Here is a 24,712-nt window from a genome sequence, read left to right as displayed (position 1 = left end):
TCTCCTGGGCTCTCCTTCACCTCCTGTACAAGCAGGGTCTGGAGCACAGCAAACACACGGCCCACACCGGCTCTCTGCACTTGCAGTGTCACCCTCTCTCGCAGCTGTCTGCCTCTGCCCAGGCGCCGCCCAGTTCCTGGAAGACAATCAGTCTTCCTCCCTGTTGTCTGAAAACTCCACTCGCTTCTCCTAGGAAAGCTCGCTGTGGCCTGGGTTCCTCACCCTCCACACACGTTCTCTTATTAGATGTCTTGTGCAGATTGGATGCGGCCAACGCCTGCGCCCTTGAGTGAGGTGTGAGTGCACAAGGAGACCGGAGCTGAGGTCCACACAGGGCAGCTGACCTGACACGTCAGCCTCCATCAGCTCTGCGGAGTGGATGGACTGGAGGCCTCGGACAAGAGACCCAGTGTTGAGGGCGCCTTGCACCCTGGCTGGCAGTGCCAGCCTGGTAAAATTCTGGAGGATAGGATTTGGGCCCTGCAGAGCACAGGTGTGCTGATGTGCCTTGAAACGGGCATGGCTGACACTACCAAAGCCCCACCTTGCCCTCTGGTTGGTGTTTCCCGCTGCTGCTCCTGCCTTTCATCCTCACTTTTGGTCTAGGTCTTCTGGGTTTTGTCTTACATACTGTCTGAAGGTCTAGGCCTTTTAACTGGAAGTTTAGTCCATTTACATTGGTTGTCATCATTATGAATATGCTTCGCACCCCATTTTTTTCTTCTTTTTTTTTTTTGCCTGTCCTGGGCTTGAACTCAGGGCCTGAACACTGTCTTTGGGCTTTCTCAAGCCTAGAGCTCCACCACTTGAGCCACAGCATCACTTTCCGGCTTTTTCTATGTACGTGGTATCAAGGAATTGAAACCAGATCTTCGTGCATGCTAGGCAAGGACGCTACTACTAGGCCAAACTCCAGGCCCCTTGGCACCATTCTCACAATACTATATGTATTCTTCCCAATTCCTGTCATCTTTTAGATTTAATTGGATGTCTTATTCTGTTTCCCCTCTGTCTGAATTAGAGTTGATACATTTTTTTCTTAGTGATCACCCTTAACATTTAGCATGCATGCCTAAAGTCCAAAGCCAGTCAAGTCCTTTCTTCTCTTCTCAGCATTCCTGACTTGAAAACAAGGATCTGACCTGGGCCGGTTCCCCATAAAGTTAAACAAACAGAACCAGGCCGCCACTGGTTACTCAGGTAACTATTAAATGCCAGGCTTGGTGCTAAATGCTCCAACACCATGATCTGAACGCATCAGGGTTCAGAAAGGTCGAGTCACTTGTCTGTGTCACAGCTCCACAACTGGGACTCAAAACCTGCATCTCCTGATTCCAAACATGGCAGCCTTCCTGCATCCTCTGAATCCCCACCCCCCCATTGGAGACCTAAGCCCAGTGAGTGGGGCAGCCAGTGGGTTTCTTGTTCTGTGAGCTGCACAGCCTTAACTCACAGGAGGTTCTGGGAATGGAGCCCAGTGCTGCTGTGTGGTTGGCCATCACTCATGCCACGCCCACACAGGCCACACCCACCTACCTGAGCTCTATTTTTGTTTCTTTCTGAGATAAGGTCTGGATATCTTTGCTCTGGCTGGCCTTAAACTCACTGTCTTCCTCTGGTCGTTGCCTTTGGAGTGGCTGGAATTACAAATGTGAACCACCACACCAGTCCAGGGAGTGACTGGCTCACGGAACAGGTGTATTTCCTAATTCTTTTTTTTTTGTTGTTGGTCATGAGACTTGAACTCTGGGCCTGGGCTCTATCACTGAGCTCTTCAGCTCAAGGCTACCACTCTACCCCTTGAGTTGCAGCTCCATTTCTGGTTTTCTGGTGGTTAATTGTGGGTAAGAGTCCCACGGACTTTTCAGTGCCCAGACTGGCTCTGAACAGCAGCCCTCAGATCTCAGCCTCCTGAGTAGCTAGGATTACGGGTGGGAGCCACTGCGCCCGGCTCTAAGTTTTGTTTTTGAAATAGGGTCTTACTCTGTAGCCCAGGCTACCAGAATTGGTGATTCTCTGGCTTTTGTCTCTGGGATGACAGGAATAGCCATTGTGCTTGGGTCAGGCAGGTGTTTTTGTGTCAGTGTCACACGGGACTCTGGAGATCCAGCTGCGGTCAGGGCAGTCACAGTGTGTCCTCCTATAATAACTATGCAGATGGTCACTTAAACCACAGTGGTGTACAGACTGCAGAGCTGCCTGTCTGGGGCTGGGACGGCCTGGCCTTACCCCAGGCACAGTCTGAACCACCAGATTTGGTCCATCAAGGCCAGGCGGCCAGGCCACTGATGCAGGACAGGATGGACACCGTGGGGAGCAGCTCTGGAGCAAGGGAGCTCTCTGTACCATGCCTGCCCCACCCTTACCAAGCCTGCTGCCAGGGCAGAGAGCATGGACAGTTCAAGTCCAGGGCTGTGGCCCCTCGGTTACCGCTTCCTCCACCCGAGGGCCTCGTCCTTCCTTCTGCCCTGCAGCCTGGCCTCTCTTCTTTTCCTTTTGGAAGTGCTGGGGTATTCAGCTCAGCACCTCATACTTGCTCAGCTGGCTTGTGGGCACTCCACCCCTTGCGTCATGTTCTCAGCTCTCGTTCTCAGTTGATTTGCTTATCTACTGATGTCAGTCACGGGGCTTAAACTCGAAGTTTAGGTGTCGTCCCTGAACTCTTCTGCTCCCGGTTTGCACTCTACCACTTTGAGCCACAGTGCCACTTCCAGTTTTCCACTTCTCATTGAAGACAAGTGTCTCACTGACTTTGCTGCCCAGGCTGGCTTCAAACCTCAATCCTCAGATCTCAGCCTCCTGCGTAGCAAGGATTACAGATGTGAGCCACCAGCGACTGGATTATGTTTTGTCTTTGAGGTAGGGTCTCACGACATTTACTCAAACTGCCCTTGGATTCCTCACCTCTACCTCCCAAGCAGCTGGCATTACAATCATGCCCTGTTACTATAGCAGGCTACAACCTTATGCCCTCAGAGTGCCTTTCGCTCCAGCAGGTTGGTAGGTAACCATTGCTACAGCTGAGAAAATCCCACTGGATTCTGTTGGTGCTTTTATGAAAACAAACTGTCAAGAGATCCTTTATTAAAAATTTAACTGTGGTGGGAAAAGGATTAAGAGACTTGTTCGTCTCTGCATTATTAAGATAAATTGTTTTTATGCATTTGGAATATAAATGAACCAATAACAGAGGCTTAATAAACTGACTTGGAACTGGGCGTGGTGACTCAGTTCTGTCATCTTAGCTACTCAGGGGGCTGAGATCTGAGGATCGCAGTTCAAAGCCAGCCTGAGCAGGAAAATCCATGAGACTATCTCCAATAAAATTACTCAACACAAGTCAGAAGTGTGGCTGTGGCTGCAGTGGTAGAGCGATAGCCTTGAGCACAGAGAAGCTCAGAGGCAGAGCCCAGGACCTGCAAAAAAGAAAAACAAAAAAACCTGCCTTGGGTGTTAGGCTATTTCCAGTATAATTTTACAAAGTACTGTAGTCTTCTGGAACATCTGGTGTTGGGGTGCCTTGTCCTGAGATAAGGGACTCGTGGACTTCTCCTCACATGACTGCGCCACATGACTGGCAGTCGGTGCCAGGCTTGTGACTGAGCTGTTCAGACCTAGACAGACCACTTCCCCCACTTTTCTCTCCCTACGTCTCTTCCCGTCCAGGGTCTAGAGCCTGGAATGGCTACCATCTAGAATATGCCATGAATTGTACTGAAGAAAGGGAGTTCTGCTTCCAGCTGCCTGAGTTAGTTTCCAGCGTCACCAAGACCCTTATTCTCATAGGCCTCAGTTTCTCATCTGTATAATAGGGATAACAACAGAAACTACAGCTGGGAGTGGTGGAGTATAACTGTAATCCCAGCAGGGCTTGGAGGACCGCAGCTGGAGGTCAAGGAAGAGTTAACAAGGGGAAGGCCCTGATCCAGGGGGCCCTGAGCTCACCTGCTCTTGCTAAGCGTGTGGAGCACGGGGATTGGCCTCCTTAACTGCAAGGGGCTCGGGCCCAGAAATGGCCATGTGCCAACCAATGAAACGGGCCCAGCTACCACACCTCCTGGGAAGAGAGGTGTCCACTTCCGGTGGATGGGCCGGAAGTGCCTCTTTCTTATTTTCTGGAAATAGGTGCTTGCTTCCTGGTGGAGATTACTGTATTTTATTGTGGACTACCTTGTGATTATTAACTTTACTATGTCCTCATGATAACAAAAATTACAGAAATGGCTGAAGGAAATTTAGAGAATAAAGAAAAACTAAAGAGATTAAATAGTCTTTGTAATTCTGCTGCAGAGAACGGGTATGTTAAAATTCCTGGGTAGGTGCCCGTCTTTTAGATTTTTACTAAGAGTTTAAAATAGTTTAGAGAATTCACTTGCATCCTTTGAAAGCTTATGTAGATATTTTTTTTACCACTTGAGCCTCAGCACGACTTCTGGTTTGTTTTTTTTTTCCTATGTATGTGGTACCGAGGAATTAAACCCGGGTCTTCATGCATGCTAGGCAAGCACTTTAACCACTAGGCCAAACTCCCAGCCCTGAGCACTGTCCTTGGACTTTCTCAAGGCTAGAGCTCTACCACTTGAGCCTCAGCACCACTTCCAGCTTTTTTCTATGTATGTGGTGCTGAGGAATCAAACCCCGATCTTCGTGCATGCCAGGGAAGCACTCTACCACTAGGCCACACTCCCAGCCCCGATTTTCTTCTTTTTTTTTTTTTTATGATAGTTTTGTTATACAGCCTACACTGGCCTCAAATTCAAGATCTGTCTGCCTCTGCCTCTCAAATGCTAAGATTACACATGTGAGCCACTGTAGATGGTCAAAAGGTCAGTAATATGTTTGGAGCAGTTTCCTGTAACAACCTGTATTCTTTGAAATCCCATCTTCTATAACTGTATAACAGAACATTATTAGACCATACACTCAATGGTAAAGTGCTTGCCTAGCATGGACACAGCCCAGGGTTCAATTTTTTGGCACTGCCAAAAATCAGAGGAAGAGCTGGGTACCAGTGGCTCGTACCTGTAATCCTAGCTACTTAGGAGGCTGAGATCTGAGGGTTGTGGCTCTAAGCCAGGCCAGGCAGAAAAGTTTCCATGAGACTCTTCTCTCCAATTAACCACTCAAAACCCAGAAGTAGAGCTATGGCTCAAAGTGGTAGAATGCAAGCCTTGAACAAAAAAACTCAGGGACAGTACCCAGTCCTGAGTTCAAGTGTGACAACCAACAATAAAAAACAAAAAACACAGGGGCCAAGAATTTGGCCTAGTGGTAGAGTGCTTGCTTAGCATGCACAAAGACCCGGGTTTGATTCCTTGGTACCACATACATACAAAAAGCTGGAAGTGGTGTTGTGGCTCAAATGGTAGAGCTTTAGCTTTGAAAAAGCCCAAGGACAATGCTCAGGCCCTAAGCTCAAGCCCAAGGGTAGCAAAAAAACAAAAACAAAACAAAAAAACAGAACAAGCTGGGTGCAGTGGCTCATGCCTATAATCCTAGCTACTCAGGAGGCTGAGATCTGAGGATCTTGGTTCAAAGCCAACCTGGGCACAAAAGGATCTAGGACTCTCATCTCCAATTAACCACCAGAAAACTGAAAGTGGCGCTGTGGCTCAAGGGGTAGGGTGGTAGCCTTGAGCTGAAGAGCTCAGGGACAACACCCAGGCCCAGTGTTCAAGTCCCACGATTGACAAAAAAAAAGAAAACAAAACAACAACAAAAACCAATAATCACAACAATAACAAAACCCCAAGCTGGCCTGGAGGTATAGCTCCCTGAGAATGCTCAGGGCCCTGCGTTTGGTCTCCAGCATAAAAAAAAAAGTTAAAAGGGCATTAAAAAAATACAGTGGGTCTGGAAATGTGGCTCAGTGGCAGAGCACTTGCTTAGCATGAATGAAGCCTGGGGTTCAATTACTCAGTACTACCACACAAACAAAAAGGCTGGAACTGGCGCTGTGGCTCAAATGGTAGAGCACTAGCCATGAGCCCGAAGAGGCTTGGTGACAGAGCCCAGGCCCTGAGTTCAAGCCCCAGGATTAGGAAAACCAAACCAAACCAAACCATCACAACAAAAAACAACACTCAGTGAACCCCTGCTGTGGAGGACAGAGGGGACCTCTAAACGCTGGCCTCTGGGCCTCCTTACACTTATTTCTTAGGGTACAGCTCTACTTCCATGCCATCTGGCCTCTTGGGGGACCTCAGGAGAGACCTAGAACAGCCCATTGAATGCCTCTGGGTGGGCCCTGAGGTACTTTGTTAAATTAAATGCCAGCACCACCTAATGACCCAGCAGCTCCCCCTGGGGACATATTCTGAAGGACCTGCAGCTCCCCAAGAGCTCTCTAAGTGGCACTTTGTGGTGAGGCCACAAGAGAGAGGCAGCCACAGCTCAGCCCAGCGCACAGCAGTCGCCTGTGAATGGCACTCGGTGAAAACAGACAAAGAGAGCGATCTATAACCCCACTTCGTTTACATAAATTAAAACTGCACAAAGCAACAATGAGCATTTTGCAAACACAAACACACACAAGCAGAAAGAGGCACAATAAACACACCAGGCTGGCTGCTATGGGAAGCCAGGAGGGGTGAAGGAAAAGAGGCTGGGCCTCGCGAGGCCTCCAGTCCTCCGTGGGCCCAGAAAAGCAGTGTGCAAGAGATTGGGGGGCAGGGTGTGGGCAGCCACAACCAGCTCCTCTCAGGGACTTGGGGCCGACCTGGCTTGTGAGGTATTAGAAAGTGGCCTCCAGTTTGGAAGCTTCATCTCTGAGACCCCACCCGTTCAAAACAATTGTCCATGGACAGCTGCTGGCTCCCCAGCCTCCCCCGCCCCCATCTGATCTCCAGTTACTTAGAAGAAGAAAGGAAGAGAGGCAAGGAAACCGCTAGATATGGTGGCTCGTGCCTATAATCTCAGCTGCCAGGGAGGTTCAGATCCAGAGAGGATCAAGGTTCCAGGTCAGCCCCAAGAAAGCAAAAAAGAGCTCCTGCCTAACAAGTGAGGCCCTGAGTTCAAATCCAAGTACCTCCATAAAGGAAGGAAAAAAAGTTAAGAAGGCAGACATAAAATCCTAAGTCCTCTCTATGGGGGCACCTCCTGCCCTGTGCTACCGTCAACTCGGAGCACATCGAGTCACAGGAGCGTGGTAGCTCAGGCCAAATGGGGGCCTCTGAGTCCCCCCATACCCCTAGTTTTCCTAAGGGATCACAGCAGGGATCAGGACACACTTTGGGGAGCCCTAAGCACAAGCCAGGTGCCCTGAAGGTGGCCTTTTGTCTCCCGCAAGGATCTACTGAGCACCCCACTTCAGGCCAGGCTCTGCTCTGGGTCCTGGGGGACACAGAAGTCTGGGACAGGTGACACTCAGTGGCCAGGCAGGGGGCAGTGGGTGCCGAGGTGCCTGGCCTGTAGTTCGGGAGCGGATGGGCACCAGCAGAGCGCAGGACAGCGCCTTCCGCGTCAGGCCGGCACTTTTCCTTCTAGGAATTTACCCCAAGGTGGAGCGGCTCCAGCCTGTTCCCCGCCATGTTGCCTCATTCAGTTCAAAACTTGGCGCTGCCAAGGGGCTAGTTATTCCTGTCTGTGCTTTTCTGGGCTTTGTTTCCCTTGCAGGACCAGGAATCAAACTCAAGGCCTAGACTATGCCAGGCGAGCACTGGCAGGTGAGTGCTGCCCGACCACATGGTGTTTCTCTGCAGTTCAGCTTGCACGCCGATGCGCAGGCATTCTGGTATTCAGCTAGTCTGGTTTTAGTTTGTATTTTCTGGTGGGGGGAAGCTGCTGGCCCCTTGAATGGTGGGCAGGTGCTCTGCCGGTTGCCCTTTCTGCTTTGGTTTGTTTTTCAGATCGGGTCTCCTGCTTTTGCTCTGTCTAGACTTAGACCTGGCGTGTCCTTCCTACACTCTCAGGTAGCTGAGATTATAGGCACACACCACCGTACTCACTCCTACACTAGGCCTTACTTAGGACAGGCTGTCCACTCCTGAGATACAACTCTGTCGTTAAAAATAAGTCCCAAAGGGGCCGGGAGTTTGGCCTAGTGGTTAAAGTGCTTGTCTAGCATGCATGAAGACCCGGGTTCGATTCCTCGGTACCACATACATAGAAAAAAAAGCCGGAAGTGGTGCTGAGGCTCAAGTGGTAGAGCTCTAGCCTTGAGAAAGTCCAAGGACAGTGCTCAGGCCCTGTGCTCAAGCCCAGGACTGGCAAAATAAATAAATAAATAAATAAGCCCCAAAGCAGGTGTAAGGGTGCAAGCCTGTAATTCCAGCACCAAGATGCTGAGGAAGGAGCGTCTCAAAGCCAGGTCAGCCTGGGCTACGGAGCCAGACCTTTTGTTCATAAACAAGACAGAACCACCCCCTTCCCCACCCCCACCCCCTGCAAATGACACAAGAGACTACACATAGTGCTCTGGAAACAGTGCTCACCATGATGCCCCAAAGTGATTTCAGAGCAGTGTGAAAATACTGTGACTCCATGTGTGCTTAAAAAACAAATAAATAAATAAAGGCAAACATTCACCACTCCACCCCCCCCTCGCCAGCTACTCTGTGCCTGCATGGGACTTCCTGGGGCCAAGCTGGGGCCATCTGTGTAGGAAACGCCCAGTGAGGTAGGCCCAGCCTGCAGAATTGTGGCTGGCTAAGTTTGATCCCAGACTGGGGCTGGAACTCACTGCCTGATGCTTGCTTCCACTCCCTATCTGGCCCCTCTACCACTTGAGCCACATCTCCAACCCTGTGGCTGGCTTTTGTCCCTGTGCTTTTACTTAAGTACATTTTCTACTTTTCCTAAATTAATTTGCATTCACTGTGTAATAAATAATTAAAAACTACATTTACATAAGCACAGGAAAGAGCCAGAAAGGTATTACAGCAAAATGTAAACAGTGGTTATTTACATCTCTGTGAAGAGACCGAGGGTAATTTGTTTCGTTTTTCACTGGGGTAACTAATAAACACTGCTTTTTAATTGTTTTGGTTTTTATTTATCTTTTAGCAGTACCGGGGGTTCAACTCCGGCTCCTGCACTTACTAGGCAGGTGCTCCACCGCGTAAGCCATGCCCCTGGGCCTTCTGGTTCAGTTTTCACACCAGCTCTCTCTGCTCGGCTGCCTGGCTGCCTGGCTGCCCACGAAGGGTCTCGCTTCCATTCACGGGGCCCCACCTTGACCTGAGCCTGGCTCTCTGAGTCTCCGGGCAGCTGAGGCCCTTGCAGGCGCCAGCAGGCCTGGGCCCCAGGCAGGCAGGGCGAGGCTGGCATCTAGTGGCCAGGGCGGCCCTGTCCCCTCCTGGCCATTGGGGATGACCTGCGCCAAGTGTCAGGTGTGGGGGGTCCCCAAACCTGCCCTCCGCAGCTCAGCTCGGGCCTGTCACTCACGGCAGTCACGGCCGCCTCCCCGGCGGCGTCCTGCCCGAGCCGGGCCCCCCGCCCAGAGGAGACCGCGGCCGGGGGCCCGGAAACCCGGAGCCTGGCCCCGCCCCGCCCCGGAAGTCAGCTCCGGGGAACCAGATGCAAATGAGCCCGGCTCGAGTTAATGAGATGCAACTCGCCAGGCCGCGGTGGGGGGCGTGGCAGGGCCCCTCCCTCCCCCGGCGCCCCGCCCCTCCCTCCCCCGGCGCCCCGCCCCCCCGCGCCCCCTCACCTGGATGCCGTTCTCCTGCAGGTTCAGGTAGCGCGTGTTCACCGGGATGCTGGCGGGGACCTCGGACAGCTCCCTCCGCGTGCAGATCACCCTGCTGGCCTGGTTGCTGCAGGAGCAGGCCGCGGGGCACGAGGTGGCGGGCGGGGAGCCCCCGCCGGCGGCCGCCGCCGCCACGGCCGCGCCGCCCCCGCCGGCCCCCAGGGGCGGGGAGCAGAGCCAGAGGAGGAGCAGCGCCCCGCGGGGCCAGGACATCCTACCGGGGGCCCGCGGGGGGCGCGGGGAGCCGCGGGCGCGCGCCATCCTCAATGGTCATGCTCCGCGGGGGCGCCGGGGGGCTGCGGGGAGAGGGGGCGGTGAGGGGCGCCTGGGGGGGGCTCCGTCACCCCCGCCCCGCCCAGGTGAGGGGGCTCCACCCCCACCCCGCCCATCACCCCCGCCCAGCCCAGGTGAGGGGGCTCCACCCCCACCCCGCCCATCACCCCCGCCCAGCCCAGGTGAGGGGGCTCCACCCCCACCCCGACCATCACCCCTGCCCAGCCCAGGTGAGGGGCTCCACCCCCACCCCGCCCATCACCCCCGCCCCGCCCAGCCCAGGTGAGGGGCTCCACCCCCACCCCGCCCATCACCCCCGCCCAGCCCAGGTGAGGGGGCTCCACCCCCACCCCGCCCATCACCCCCGCCCAGCCCAGGTGAGGGGGCTCCACCCCCACCCCGCCCATCACCCCCGCCCAGCCCAGGTGAGGGGGCTCCACCCCCACCCCGACCATCACCCCCGCCCAGCCCAGGTGAGGGGCTCCACCCCCACCCCGCCCATCACCCCCGCCCCGCCCAGCCCAGGTGAGGGGGCTCCACCCCCACCCCGCCCATCACCCCCGCCCAGCCCAGGTGAGGGGGCTCCACCCCCACCCCGACCATCACCCTCGCCCCGCCCTGCCCAGGTGAGGGGGCTCCACCCCCACCCCGACCATCACCCCCGCCCTGCCCCACCCAGGTGAGGGGCTTTACCCCCACCGCGCCCAGCCCAGGTGAGGGGGCTCCACCCCCACCCCGCCCATCACCCCCGCCCCGCCCAGCCCAGGTGAGGGGCTTTACCCCCACCATCACCCCCGCCCCGCCCAGCCCAGGTGAGGGGGCTCCACCCCCACCATCACCCCCGCCCCGCCCTGCCCAGGTGAGGGGGCTTTACCCCCACCCCGACCATCACCCCCCCCCCCCGCCCCGCCCAGGTCAGGGGGCTCCACCCCTCCACCGCCCATCACCCCCGCCCTGCCCAGCCCAGGTGAGGGGGCTCCACCCCCACCCCGACCATCACCCCCGCCCTGCCCCACCCAGGTGAGGGGCTTTACCCCCACCGCGCCCAGCCCAGGTGAGGGGGGCTCCACCCCCACCCCGCCCATCACCCCCTCCCTGCCCCGCCCAGGTCAGGGGGCTCCACCCCCACCCCGCCCATCACCCCCGCCCTGCCCCGCCCAGATGAGGGGGCTCCACCCCCCATCCCAGCCAATCACCCCCACCCCACCCAGCCCAGGTGAGGGAGATCCACCCCCCACATCCCTCCACCCCAGGACCCATCACCCTGCCTAGCCCAGCCATCCCAGGTGAGGGGGGCTCCTCCCCTCACCCTAGCCCATCACCCCCATCCCCCAGCCCTGGGCCACCTCCAGCTCACCCCTTCCACACAAGGAAGACCCAGAGCCTGGGCTTCCCGGGCCACCCCAAGCCCTTCGGGTTCTGGTGCTGTTTGCCTGCTTTGGAGATGGTTGTGGTCTTGGAAATGTTTCCCAGCTCTTTGGGCTTAACAAGAATAGTTTATACAATAGTGATTGAAAACTTCCTTCAAAAACTATTTGGACTGGGAACCAAAACAGATTCCTTTGAGATGGATCAGGGTCTCCACAATGTTTCCCACCACCCTGGAACCTCCAATTATCCTGTCTGTGCCTCACCAGTAGCTGGAATTACAGGTGTGTGCCATTCTGCCTGGCTGGGGAAGACTTTCTACCCCATTGTGCAGAAGGGAAAACTGAGGCTGGGAGAGAGGAAGTTCTGGCCCAAGGTCACTCTGTTAGCTAAGGGGAGCGACCAGCCAGCTTCAAAACTTAAGGTCTTTGCAAGGTAGACTGGTAGACGTGGAATGCGGGACACACACACACACGGGAACAAAGGCACACCAGAGGGAGAGTGGTGCAAGCCGGGCATTCCAGGCTGGACCTGACTCCAGTAGTGTCCTGCACCCATCTTGGTCCCCTGGGAGGGGTCCCAGCCTCTGGGTCCCCTGCTCTCTCCTCCCAGGTGTGTGGACAGACTGGCTCCCAGGCCAGCCACACAGCCCCCCCCCCCCATCATGCTCATCATGCTGTGTGCACACTGCACACTAGGTAGGTGTGGTGAGCCTGAGGGAGGACAAGGCCCTGCTGGGCTGACGCTGTGAACAGGTGCAGCTGGGGCTCCAGGCAGGGGTGAGGTGGGGTGGGAGGGGGCCCAGGTGGTGGCGGGGCCAGGAGGCCCTGCGCCTGCAGGTGCTCCCCGCAGCCAGCCTCTGATGCCGTTTGTGCCAACAGCTGCCGCAGGACGGAGCTGGGGGAGGGGGCGCAGAGGGGCGGGGTTGTGACTGACTTGGGGAAGGGGGACCTTGGAGAAGCCCCCCCCTAGCTGTCATCTCCACGTGTCCCCCCTCCATTCCCATAGGACCGGAGAGGGGAGGGCAGGAATGGCAGCCACACCATGCGGGAGTGAACGAGCTGTGCTATGCACCAACCCCACACCACGGGCGGGCGGGCAGCTACCGAGCCCAGCGCCAGCACACGCGGCCCCAGGACGCTGACCGGCCAAGGGCACAGCTGGCCAGATGTGAGCAGGGGAAGGGGGGAAGGAGCCCTGCCCTGGGACTCTGCCTTCCACGCAGCGCACACAAATGAACCCTCTGACACAGCTCCAAGAGCCCGCGAGGGTGGGGGAGTCCACGAGTCCACACTGCATCCCCCCACACGCAAACATCCACTCCCCGCTCCACTCTGCAGCTCCCCAGCCTTCAACCCAGATAAAGACGGATGTGCCAGAGCTGTGACACCAGCCAGACAGGCGAGGACAGAGAACAAGTGAGCGCGAGACACAGAGAGGAATAGACAGAGCAATTAGGGCAGAAGCAGAGAGCCCAAGAGGCATGGAGAGACTGAGGCAGAAACAAAGAAAGAGAGAGAGCCAGAGAGAGGGGCCGAGGCACCAAGAGCTGGGCAGACACAGGGAGGGAGACTGGGATTAGAGGCTGAGACAAAGAGACAGACGGATGGACAGAGACAGAGCAACCAAGAAGCCACGACAGAGGGGAGAGGCCAGGCCTGGCAGGGCTGCGCTGCCCAGCGGGCTGGCTCTGTGCTGGCCTAGCAGCTCTGGCTGGGCTGTGGGGTCTTTGTTCCTGGGGTGGCCTGTGTGCCACCACCTCCACCTAGCACGCAGGGCCAGGGGCCTGCAGGCCCGGGGGCTCTACCTGCACATCTGTGCCTGCATCTGTGCCCCCACCACCAGGGCCTCTGCAGCAGCCGCTGGGCCTCCCTCTCCCCTCCCCATCTCACCCTCCGCCATCGCCCTCACTCACCCCAGTGGCTCGGCTCCCGCTGGGCCTCTCTGGGCGCCCCAGGCCCCCCCTGCACATGTTGCCAGCCAAGGTGGGGGAGACTGGGCCGCCCCAGCTCTCCAGTGCTTTCCGTCCAAGTTGGGATGGGGAGGGGGGCGCAGGGGCTTCTTGGTCTCCCTGCGCCCCCCCCCCCGGGGGAGGCCGTCCTTTCTCCTTGTCCCTTGCTCCTGGGCCGCCACCGCGGGTGACAGCTGCCTCCCTGGGTGCCACCTCCGGCCTCGCCCACCCTTCGCCCCACCAGCCCCCTTTCTGACCGCAGATTCCGGCCCTGTGGGGTCCTACCCCTCTGTCTCAGGCCCCCTCTCTTGGGGACCCCCCTCGGATCCTTCTCTACCGGCTCCTCTGTCCAGCCTGTCTTTGTCACCCTCTCATTGCTGGGGACCTGGCTCAGTCAAGGGTCTTGTCTGTCTGTCTGTCCATCGTCTGTCCGTCTGTCTCTCTTGGTCTCTGTCGAGGGCTGTGCCTCTCTCTCTCTCTCTCTCTCTCTCTCTCTCTCTCTCTCTCTCTCTCCTCGCGATTACAATTTCTAGTCACACGGCAGTGCAGAGCCAAGCTGCCTCTGCTCGCTCCCTCCCCGCCCCCTCCCTCCTTCTTTCTCTCCTTCCCAGGGAGGGAGGAAGGGAGGGAGGGCGGACGTCTCTCCTCCCTCCTCCTGGTCCCCTCCCCGGTGCTGCCATGGAGGCCTCCCCCTCCCCTGCTAATCAAAGGCTCCGTTATCTAATTAACCCATTGGTTCTGGACAGCAGGGAAGGTCGGGGAAGGGGGGAGGCGGCCGGGATGGGCTTGGGCTGTGCCAAGCCTCTGGGCACAGGCACGAACAGCTTCTCCCCGAGGCCGCAGAACCAGAACGGCGCTCACCCCCACCGTGGCTCCCAGCCGGATGCAGGACACCCCCACTCCTGGTCCCGGCCACGCTGGCCTCTCTTTGGACCCCACCCATGTCACCACCACCTGTCCCTCACCTGGGCCACGAAGGAATCTACCCCAGAGCACCCCTCAGCCCCGCACCCCCACAGCCAGGAACTGTCTCCTGGTGAAACCAAGCGGACAGACTGGTCTTCACCTGATGGATCCATCCCTGCATCCATCCCCAGCCCAGCCGTCCACTCACCTACCACCACCACCACCTGTCAGTCCACCCATTTATCTATCTGCTCATCTGCCAAGCCAGCCATGCCCAGCCTCCCTTTCTGTCCATCACCCAGCCATCTATTCATCCACCCACCCACCATCTTTCTGTCCATCTACCATCCTTCTGTCCATCTACCCTTCCGTCACTCACCATCTGTCTCACCGTCTACCCAGCCATGCATTCACCCGTTCTCCTTTCTTCCCTCCTCTCAACCCTCCATCCATCCACAGTCTATCCACCTTCCGTCCACCTGTCCACTCATTCATTCATCATCTCCTTCCTGCTTCCATCGTCACTCCCTCATTCCAGCCATTATCCATGCATCCTTCTGTCCATCTACCATCCACCCATCCTTTCCTTCCTCTCCCATCATCCCTCTCCCAACGAATCCCCTTCTACTCCCATCCACCTACAGTGCATCAACTTATTTCTCCTCCATCTATCTACCCACCTCTGCAACCCATTTCTTTCTTCATCCCTCCTTCCCTCCACCCCGTCTCCCCCATCTCTACCTCCTCTGCCTATATCAATCCCTCCACCATCCACCCATCTGCCATTTACTGTCTCATCTGTCATTCCATCTCATCCATCCACCCCTCCCTCCCTCTGTCCACTCATCCCTCCCTACTTCAACCCATCCAAGTCTCCTTTCCTCCTTCCCTTTCTCCCTCCTGCCTCCCCTCCCTCTACTCATCATCCATCCATCCCTCCACCCTGAAGTCCACGCTAACAACTGCCCTGGTTAAACTCTGGGGCCTGGATTCCAAGCCTGAACCTGCTGTTTATTTGCTGTGTGGCCTTAGGCAATGACACTTTTCTGACAGGAATCACCTCATAGGAAGCTGGGAGGATTTAGTCACCCAACACAGGCAGTCAGATCACTTCTGTGCCCCAGGCTAGGCCAACACCCCAAGCCAGCACACCCCACTCCTCCCTTCACCCCTCCTTGTCTGCCCATACAGGCAGCCCAGGCTGGACCCACCCTCCTGTGCTCAGGGTCCCAGGCTGGCTCTGCAGCTGGCCCCAGGACCTTTGAATTTGTTCACACTGCGCCTCCTGGGCCACCGGGAGCGCCCTACATCAGATGACACCCGCGATCCTTCTCTTATGCTAGCAATACTGCCAGCTGTTCTCTCTACATTATCTGCTTGGACGGAAGCGCCTTCCAGGGCAGGGGCTGCAAGTGTGGGGCAGTGCTCAGCACATAGTAGGTGTTCAGCAAACACCGGATCAAGGTACTGCCATTGCTGCTGGTCCCGGTTGCTCCCCTCAAGCTAAATTTGGCTGTCCACTTCCACCACAGAGCACACTGCTGCCTTAGCTGTGTGCAGGACAAGCGGTGTGCACTGACCCCAGGGCTTTTGCTCCGGCTCTTCCCCTACTCTGCTCAAGGCCCCCAGAGCACAGACAGGGAAACTGAGGTCCAGAGAGGCCCAGACATACACCAGGAAGAGTCCCCATGTCAGTGCCCCCGCCCTGTGGCACTGCCCCCAGGGTGAGCAGGACGAGACGCCACATTCTGAGCAGCAGCTGCCAACTGGGACCCCTGCCCTCTCCCCACTGCACAGAGAGACACCCCACCCGGCCCCTGTGCACCCCACTGACAGGAGGGGGTCCAGATTCAGGGCTGGAGGCGCTGGCTGAGGCTGGCAGCCCACTGTGGCATTGTGGCATTAGAACACCACGCCTGGCATGGAGTGGGGTCTCTTGTGACCTGGCGACCCAGTGCTGGGAAGGAGCTGGAGTGCAGACTACACAGGCCCAGGCCAGATGGAGAGGACAGGGAGACGGAGAATCAGAGACAGCCAGAGCGGGAAGAGTGATAAAGGAAAGACAGACAGAAAATGGGAGCGACCCGGGCCCAGCCAGGGGTAGTGGCACATGCCTGTAACCCCAGCGACTCAGGAGGTGGAAGCAGGAAGATCTCAAGTTCCAGGTCAGCTAGACGCATTTCAGCGAGACCAAAATACAAACAAAAGGGCTGGGGGCCTGGCTCAATTGGCAGGGCACTTCCTGCCTGTCTAGCCTGTAAGAGGCCCTTGCTTCCATCCCATTCCCAGTACATATATTTTTCCCCCAGAAAGTGACTGAGCCTGAGGCTGCGGAGGGAGGCGCGGGCGTAGAGGCCGGGCCTGTCCTCCTGGGCTGCACCAGCCTTGCAGCTTAGCTCTGAGAGTTCTTGGGCGCTGAGCCTAAAAGGATTCAGGCAGATGGCAGATCGGAAACTTGGGGGTCCAGGAGAGGCGGGGTGGGGAGAAAAGGGAGGGAGGAAATATTCCTGTCAGGCGCGCTCATTTTTCTGGGTTAGTTCAGAAGGTGAGAAAGAAAAGATAGGAGTTTGCCTAGCACCACAGCAAGAGGAATGGAAGGGAGAGCCAAAGAAATTCCCGACTGGAGTGACTGGAAGCGGAGCCTGTAGCCTGTAGCCTGGGAGAATGGAGGATGGACAGACAGTAAAGCTGAGGGGGCGGGAGGTGGGGGGACTCTTGCTCCCCTGTTTTAGAAGGAAGGCCAGCTCAGCCATGGGGACAAGATCGCCTCCCTCAGGCTTCCTCTGCCCCAGTCCAAGTCCTGAGTGCTTTCAACGTAAGTGCAAGTCAGGGCCGGGTGTGGTTGTGCACTGCTGTAGTCCCAGCTCCTCGGGGAGTGGAAGTAGGAGGATCAAAGTCCCAAGCAAGATTATCAAGAGAACCTACCTGAAAAAGCAATCGCAAACCAAGTGAAGGGGAAAGGGTCGGCAGTGTGGCCTGAGTCGAGTGCTGGAGCGAGCGCAGGCCCTGAGCTCAACCTGGGAGGTGAACCAGTAAAATGCTAGAGCAGGGTCGCGGTGCCAAGAGCTGTGTGTCCTCTGAGCGGGGAGGTCAGGGGGTGCTGGGCACAGAGGAGAGGAATGGGGCGCCAGGCGTCCCCAGGGCAGCACTGGAGAAGGGCAGGAGTGCTGGGAGGACCCTGTCCTTTCTGCAGGAGACCGCCGGGCCTGGACCAGGGGCACTGCTCCTCTTTCTGTCTTTCTTTTTTGCCAGTCCTGAGGCTTTGAACTCAGAGCCTGCTCGCTGTCCTTGAGCTTTTTCCTCAAGGCTCTTTCCTTAAGGCTAGCACTCTGCCATTGAGCCACAGCACCACTTCTCGCTTTTCGATGTATGTGGTACCAAGGAATGGAACCTGGGTCTTCATGCATGCTAGGCAGGCCCTCTACCACCAGGCCACACCCCCGGCCCTCATTCTGTCTTTCTTGAGTCCTCTGCCTCTCTTCTTCCCTTGGCCCCGAGCGCTGAGCCTCTATCCTCTGCCTCCCTCTGCAGATGCCAAGTGGGGGGCAGCGAGATGAAGGCTCTGCTAGTGGGTGGGGGGACCGCACAACAGCTTGGGGCAGAGGGTATGAGTATGGTATGAAAGTGGAGTGCCCATGTGTGACAAGATTGGGGGACAGAGACCCTGGTAGTGGGGGTAGGGCCTCCTTCCTCTGGCCTCTGGCACCAGCCTGGGCTCAGGTGTGTGTGTGTGTGTGTGTGTGTGTGTGTGTGTGTGTGTGTGTGTGTGTGTGTGTGTGTGTGAGAGAGAGAGAGAGAGAGAGAGAGAGAGAGAGAAAGAGACAGAGACAGAGAGACAGAGACAGACAGAGAGAGACAGAGACAGAGACAGACAGAGAGACAGAGACAGAGACAGATAGAGAGATAGGGAAAGGGGGGAAGGGGGGGCCCAAGGGGATGCAGTGAGCCAGTGGCCTTTGGATGGACTGCAGTGGAGACGTGGAGGCGGGGAGAAAGGGGGCCAGGGCCTGGGTATGAAAGGGTGGAAAGATGGACAAGATACATCCAACTGACCCAAGCAGAGAGCGTGTAGCAGCTGTGGCAGGGCCTGGCTGAGGTGGGGACGGCAGCCAGGACAGGCAGCTCTGCTTCTGGACTCCTTGCTGCCGATGGTCTGCTCAGGGCAGTAACCTTGACATCACCTTCACCCTCCTCTGACAAGTGGCCACTGATGACAAAGGGCAGGGCTGGGGCGGAGAGCACAGGGTCGGGGTGAGTTACCACTAGAGTGGAAATACTGTGCGAGTTTTAGTTTTATTGTTTTCCCCCCTTGGTGGCACAGAGGATTGAAATCAGGGCTGTGAGCCTTCTAGGCAGGCATTCTTCCACTTGAGCCATGCCTCCAGCTCTTTTTTTTGCTTTAGATATTTTTCAAATAGGGTCTGGAGTTGATGCCTCGGCAAGTTTATGGTTGGGCCTTCCTGGACCTCAATCCTCCTGTTTACACATAGCTGGCGAGACAGCTGTGACCACTGTGCCCAGGCATTGACAGAGATGAGATCTCCTGCAGTTATATGCCTGGGCTAGCCTCCAGATGCAATCCTCCAGCCTCTGCCTTCCAAACAGCACTCAGCACGGTATCGCCTGTCCTTATTGGGCTAGAAGAACGAATTCCTCTGTTCTGTAACTCAGTCACCTCAGCTATAAATCCACTGTTTATGACCGAATCAGAACTGCTGGCTCAGTCAGCTCGGGTGCCCTGACTCCTCTGAAGGGGACCGGTTAAGGACAGATCCCACATTGACAGGCAGAGTCTCAGGAACTCTAACATCTTGAAAGTTGGTATCTGGATCAGGCACCATGGCTCAAACCTGTAATCCCAGCGGCTTGGGAAGCAGAGATGAGGGACTGCAGTTTTGAGGTCAGCCCAGACCCACCTCATCCTTCCACACACACACAAAAAAGTCCAAGAAATTCCATCTCAGTCCGTGGCTGGGTGCAGTGTGGCACATACTCCTATTATCCGGCAACAAAGCGCAGGATCACGATTTAGGCTGGCTGACACAAAAATACCCAATGCAAAACAGGGGCTGGCAGAGCGACTGCAGCAGAGCCCCTGCCTCGCAAGTGGGGGGCTGAGTTCAACCCCTACAGTCCCACCTGTGATGGGGGTGGAGATCTGGAGGGAGAACCTCATTCCAGGCCAGCCTGGGTGAAACGAATTAGTGAGACCCCATTTTGATCATGATAATAATGAGGAGGAGGAGGAGGAGGAAGAGGATAAGAGAATGATGATGATAATGTGATGATAATAATAATAAACTGGAACTGAGCATTGTGGTTCACAGTGCCCCAGCTACACAGGTAGATTGGGTAGAAACAGCATGGCATAGGTTGGCTCTGGGGATATATACAAGCTCCTACCTGAAAACTAAAGCAAAAAAGGGTCGGGGGAGTGGCTTCGTGGATGGGCATGGCTCCAGGCTGGGGGCGTGGCTCCTTGCCTACCCAACCTGGGACAGAAAGAAAGAGAAAGAGGAATGGCCAGGAGTGTGGCCTAGTGGTAGAGTGTTTGCCTAGCATGCATGAAGATCCGAGTTCGATTCCTCAGTACCATATACATAGAAAAGCCGGAAGTCATGTTGTGGATGGAGTGGTAGAGTGTTAGCCTTGAGGAAAAAGCTCAAGGACAGTGCTCAGGCCCTGAGTTCAAGCCCCAGGACCAGCAGAGTGGGGGGGAGGAGGGAGACTGTCCCACTCTCTAAACATCTAGCATTGATCCCACAGTTATGTTGTTAAGCCTAATTTTCACTTGGAGGGCCCAACTGCCCATTGCTGAGTCTCAGTTTCCCCCAGTAAAACAGTGGTCTCAGCTAGATAAACCATCTGCAGTTGTTCAGTGCCAGGGCTGGGAGTCCTGGGAGTCCTGGCTCTGCCCCTCCTAGCCGTGGGAGCTTGAGCATACAGTGGGCCTCAGTTTGCCCATCTGTCAAGCTAGCGTTGGTGTATACAAGTCCAATAGGCATTCCACCACATAAAATGCCCGTGCAGGGCTGGGCCCGTGAGCCACTATCATTGTTGGATGGTTCTAGATCAGAGGGAACAGATTTCCTCCATTCTTCCTGATTGTCTGCCCCCCCTCACCAAGCTGTGGCCCAACTGCCTGGACCTGGAGCTGTGTGGACTGGAACTCAGGCTGAGCTCTCCTCTCTGGGCCAGCAGTGGGTTTGGGTCCCCAGCCCCCCCCCTTCACTTCCTCCTCTGGGTTACCCTCCTCCCAAGTTTTTGCTGGGACCCCAACTCCCCTACATGGGGGCACTCATTGACCCCATGATGGATTTTGCTGGTCTGCAGGACCCCCACAACTCATCTCTGGGGCCTGGGCAGCCATGACAAGTATTGGGGGAGTTCCAGGCACCTGCCACAGTTTCCACTCTCCTGCCACCCTGCCTGGCAAAGCACCCAGCCTCGGGGACCAGGAAAACCCCAACACAGAGGTGAGTTCATTTCCTGTGTCCTGCCAGAGAGAAAGTAGCGGCATGCTCTCCAGGCTGAGTGGTGGTGGCACAGGACCACCGCACGTGGGCACCATCGTGGCACCTGTCTGTCCCATTCTGGAGGTGAGATGCAGCAAAGCCTGAAGAAACCCCCAGCTCTGCCCCTGTCCCCACCACCTCTGTCTCTCAGAGAAACCTAGTCCTGTCTCAGGGCTGGGATTGGCTGGGGACTACGGAGTCTGGCTGGTCCCCCAAGGATGGCAGTGCAGACCACCACCATGGCCCAGTGACTCTCTACAGGGGGTGACTGCAGATCACAGTGGGGGAGGCAGCCCAGGACAAGTTGTTTGTTTTTTGTTTTTTTTTTTTGCCAGTCCTGGGCTTGAGCTCAGGGCCTGAGCACTGTCCTCGGACTTTCTCAAGGCTAGAGCTCTACCACTTGAGCCTCAGCACCACTTCCGGCTTTTGTCTATGTATGTGGTACCGAGGAATCGAACCCGGGTCTTCATGCATGCTAGGCAAGCACTTTAACCACTAGGCCAAACTCCCGGCCCCCCCAGGACAAGTTTTGTGTGCTCTGCACCCCATCTCCAGAACCACTCCCCCAGATAAGCAGATCTTCCTGCTCAGGGACAGGTCCAGGGAGGGCAGATGGATGGAGGGAAACAGAAAAAACAAAGGCAGCCTCTGGGCTGAAGGAACCTAGCACAAGACAGCAGAGAGTGAGAAATACCAAGGGATCAAGGGAGGGCGCCAGCACACTTCCAGCCCAGCCCCTAGGGGAGCCAGCTGGGAGAGCCTCAGAAGCACACAGAGCCAGTGGATGGCTGGGGCATGGAATCCACGGGCAAGAACTGCTTTTGCAACCGAAGCTGCCAATCTGGATTTTCACACAAACTTGCTATTCTAAAAATGCCTGAAATCCTAGCCACTCAGGAGGCTGAGATCGGAGGACTGAGATTCAACGTCAACCCAGGCAGGAGAAATCTGAGAGACTCATCTCCAATTAGCCTTCCCAAAGCCCGAAGTGATGTTGGTGGTGCCAGTGGTAGAGCACTAACCTGGAGCAAAAAGAGCCCCCAGGACCAGGAAGAGGCTTGGGGCAGCTGGACTGGGGTCGGAGGGGTGACACAGGGAGCCCAGCATTGCACCACTGTGGGGTCCCAGGTGGCCCTGGGGAGGTGGGGAGATAGGACAGGGCACCGGAGCCGGAGGAGTGGAGACAGAGACTGAGCCTGGGACATGGTGAACAGCAAGCCGAATGCCCACCGGACCTGGGGGGCAGAGGACTTGGGGTGCTGCATGGGAGTGGATCCCATGTTCCCTTGGCTCTCCGCCCTGGACACAGCTGCCTCTCCATGTGGCCCTGCAGAACCCTGGGCCTGGCCAGACCCGGGAACAACGTGGATGATCTGTGTGGTGAGCTCTCAGCTTCCCTTGGGGGAGGACCCAGGACCCCAGCTCTGAACTCTTGGGGGAGGACCCCAGGACCCCAGCTCTGAACTCTTGGGGGAGGACCCCAGGACCCCAGCTCTGAACTCTTGGGGGAGGACCCCAGGACCCCAGCTCTGAACTCTTGGGGGAGGACCCAGGACCCCAGCTCTGAACTCTTGGGGGAGGACCCAGGACCCCAGCTCTGAACTCTTGGGGGAGGACCCAGGACCCCAGCTCCACACAGCCCCGCAGAGGGGGGAGCCTTCTTCCAGCACCTCAGACTGGAGTTTGGGCAATGGGGGAGTGTCCTGCCGTCACCCACTCTCACTCCCTGGGTGGCATCTCTGGGCGCCCCTGGCTCTATGTCCCTGCGGTGGGCAGGTGGCCCAGGTCAGGTGGAGGGCAGGGGTCACTGGGCCACACTGGAGGGGGGCTGTGCGTGACCCTGGGTTCCACATCCGGGGCTCGGGCTGCCCCAGGCACAGGGGTGTCTGCTGCTGTGGCTCCCCGGTCTCTCCCGGCTCCCGGCTGGTGTGGAGTGGGGGTGGTGCCTCTCCTGCTCGCCCTTCCTTCAGGGAAGCGCACGGGGCGCCTGGCCGGGGAGGTGTGGAAGGCGGGGCCCCTCACGCGCTCCTCCCCCGCTGCACCCCCGGTGCTCACCCAGGTGGGGCGGACGGGGGGGGGGACCCTGCAGGGAGGGTGGGGGCAGGTTAGTTTGGGGAGGAGGGGAGGGGCGGCCTCGGCTCCACCAGCTGTCACTGGAGGCCCAGTTCCTGTCTGGCGGCCGCGGCCTGGCTCGGGTGTGAGGTGCATAGCAATGGGGGGCGGGCAGGGGTGGACGCCGGGCTTCCCGGGAGCCCCCACCCGGGGCAGCGCCGGGGCTGCGGGCGCCGGGAGGGGAGGCCGGGCGTGTAGGGGCGGCGGGAGGGGGGTTCCGGGGACCGAGGTCCAGAAGGAAGGTCACCAAAGTGGGTCCCAGTAGAGCTGCGTCCGAGGAGGAAGGGGGAGGGGGTCCCGGGCAGGGGGGCGCGGCAGGCTCCCCGGGGAGCGGCTGGGGCGGGAGCCCCGGAACCTGGGGCCGCGTGGGGTCCCGGGGGCCGCGGGTCCCCGCGCCCCGCTCAGCCCCGCTGCCTTCCCGTTTCCACTTCCCAAACTCCCCGGTTCTCTCCGGTTGCCACGGCAACCGCTCCTGCCAGGCGCGGTCACCAAGGAAACCCCGTGCCCGCCTCTCCCCCTCCCCATCCCCGCGAGCCCCCAGCCGCGGCCGAGGGTGGGAGGGGCGCCGGGGCCGGGCGGCGGGCACCGCACCCCCGCCGGCGGGCGGCCCCGGCCCGGCGCCCGGACCGACCGCCCCGGCCCGGCACCCCGACCCCCGGCCCGACACCCCGACCCCCGGCCCGGCACCCCGACCCCCGGCGCGGCGCCCCGACCGACCGCCCGGCCCCGGCCCGGCACCCCGACCCCCGGCGCGGCGCCCCGACCGACCGCCCCGGCCCCGGCCCGGCACCCCGACCCCCGGCGCGGCGCCCCGACCGACCGCCCGGCCCCCGACCCCCGCGCGGCCCCCGACCCCCGGCGCGGCGCCCCGCATCGCCGCGGCCCCCACCCGGCCCCGCCCACCGCCCTCGCCGCCGGGTCCCGAGGGGAGCCGGGACCCCCGCCCCGCCGGCCCGGCGCCTACTCACGGCGGGCGGGCTCCTTCCGGGGGGCAGCATGCCTGCGGGGGGACCCCAGGGGCGCGGGCGGGGGCGGGGCTGCGGCCCGCGAGGCCTCGACGCCCCCGGCCCGCGTGGGCCCGCGCGGAGCGGGTGCGGGTGCGGGGGGCCGCTCGCTCGGCCTCGCGCCCGCCGACTCCCGCCGCCTTCCTCCGCCTCTCCAGGCTTCCGTCCGTGCTTCCTTCTTTCCTTCCTTCCGTCCGTCCTTCCTCCTCCTCGGGCTGCCGGCGCCGCTCCCCCCACCCACCCCCCCCAGGCCCCGGCCCGGCCCCCGCCTCGGACGGTGCCGCAGCCACCGGGAGAGCGCGGCCGAGAGCGAGCGCCGGGGACGGGAGCGGAATGCTGATGACGGCGGGCGGGAGGAGGGAGGGGAGGAGGGAGCTGGGGAGGGGGAGGGGGAGGAGGGGGGAGCGGCTGAGACGGAAGGAGAGGAGGGAGAGTGGAGGGAGGGCAGAGGAGGGGACGGGATGGAGTAAGAGGGGGAACTGGGGAGGAGGGGAGAATGGAGAGGGGCAGGAGGGGGAGGGGAGGAAGGAAGAGGAGGCTGGGGAAGAGGAAGGAAAGAAAGAGGAAGGATGGAGAGGAGAATAGAGGGGGAGGGGAGGGAAAGGTGAGGAAGAGGGGGGAGGAGGTCGTCCTAGAGAAATGGCTGCACCTCTCCCTGCGCATCTGCCGAATGGATAGAAGGCCAGCACAGTGGGAGGAGGATGGGGAGGGCAGGAGTGGGGGGGACTGGGGACAGAGCCCTGGAAAGTGGGCAAGAGCAGGCCAGCAGCAGGAAGGGGGCGCAGGGTAACCCTGGAAGGAGATGGGAAAAGGGGCCCTAGAGGTCCCTGGGTCAGAGGACCAGAGAGAAGTCCCTGGAGCAGGAAAGGGGGAGCAAGGCTGAACTGAGATGGGG

At 58.4% G+C, this 24,712-nt stretch overlaps 1 protein-coding gene across 2 annotated transcripts in view; it reads right to left on the bottom strand.

Annotated features, from left to right (window-relative positions):
• Positions 1-24,088, bottom strand: part of Lrrc4b (leucine rich repeat containing 4B) — a 29,700-nt gene extending 5,612 nt beyond the window's left edge. The window contains exons 1-2 of one of the 2 annotated variants that reach the window (XM_090322717.1): positions 23,782-24,088; positions 9,650-9,984 (exon numbers count right to left, since the gene is read on the bottom strand). In XM_090322717.1, the coding sequence (XP_090178843.1) occupies positions 9,650-9,949 (300 nt within the window). In that variant the 5' untranslated portion in view covers positions 9,950-9,984; positions 23,782-24,088. Of the gene's footprint in view, positions 1-9,649; positions 9,985-13,244; positions 14,355-23,781 lie in introns of those variants that run through there. The other variant, XM_090322716.1, reaches the window with a different exon arrangement.
• Between the last annotated feature and the right edge of the window lie 624 nt (positions 24,089-24,712).

This window comes from Megascapheus bottae, chromosome 31, assembly GCF_031878675.1.
Source record: "Megascapheus bottae isolate mThoBot1 chromosome 31, mThoBot2.hap1, whole genome shotgun sequence".
Taxonomy (NCBI): domain Eukaryota; kingdom Metazoa; phylum Chordata; class Mammalia; order Rodentia; family Geomyidae; genus Megascapheus; species Megascapheus bottae.
Note: the sequence above shows the minus strand (reverse complement) of the source record. Positions and strands in the feature narration are given on the sequence as shown.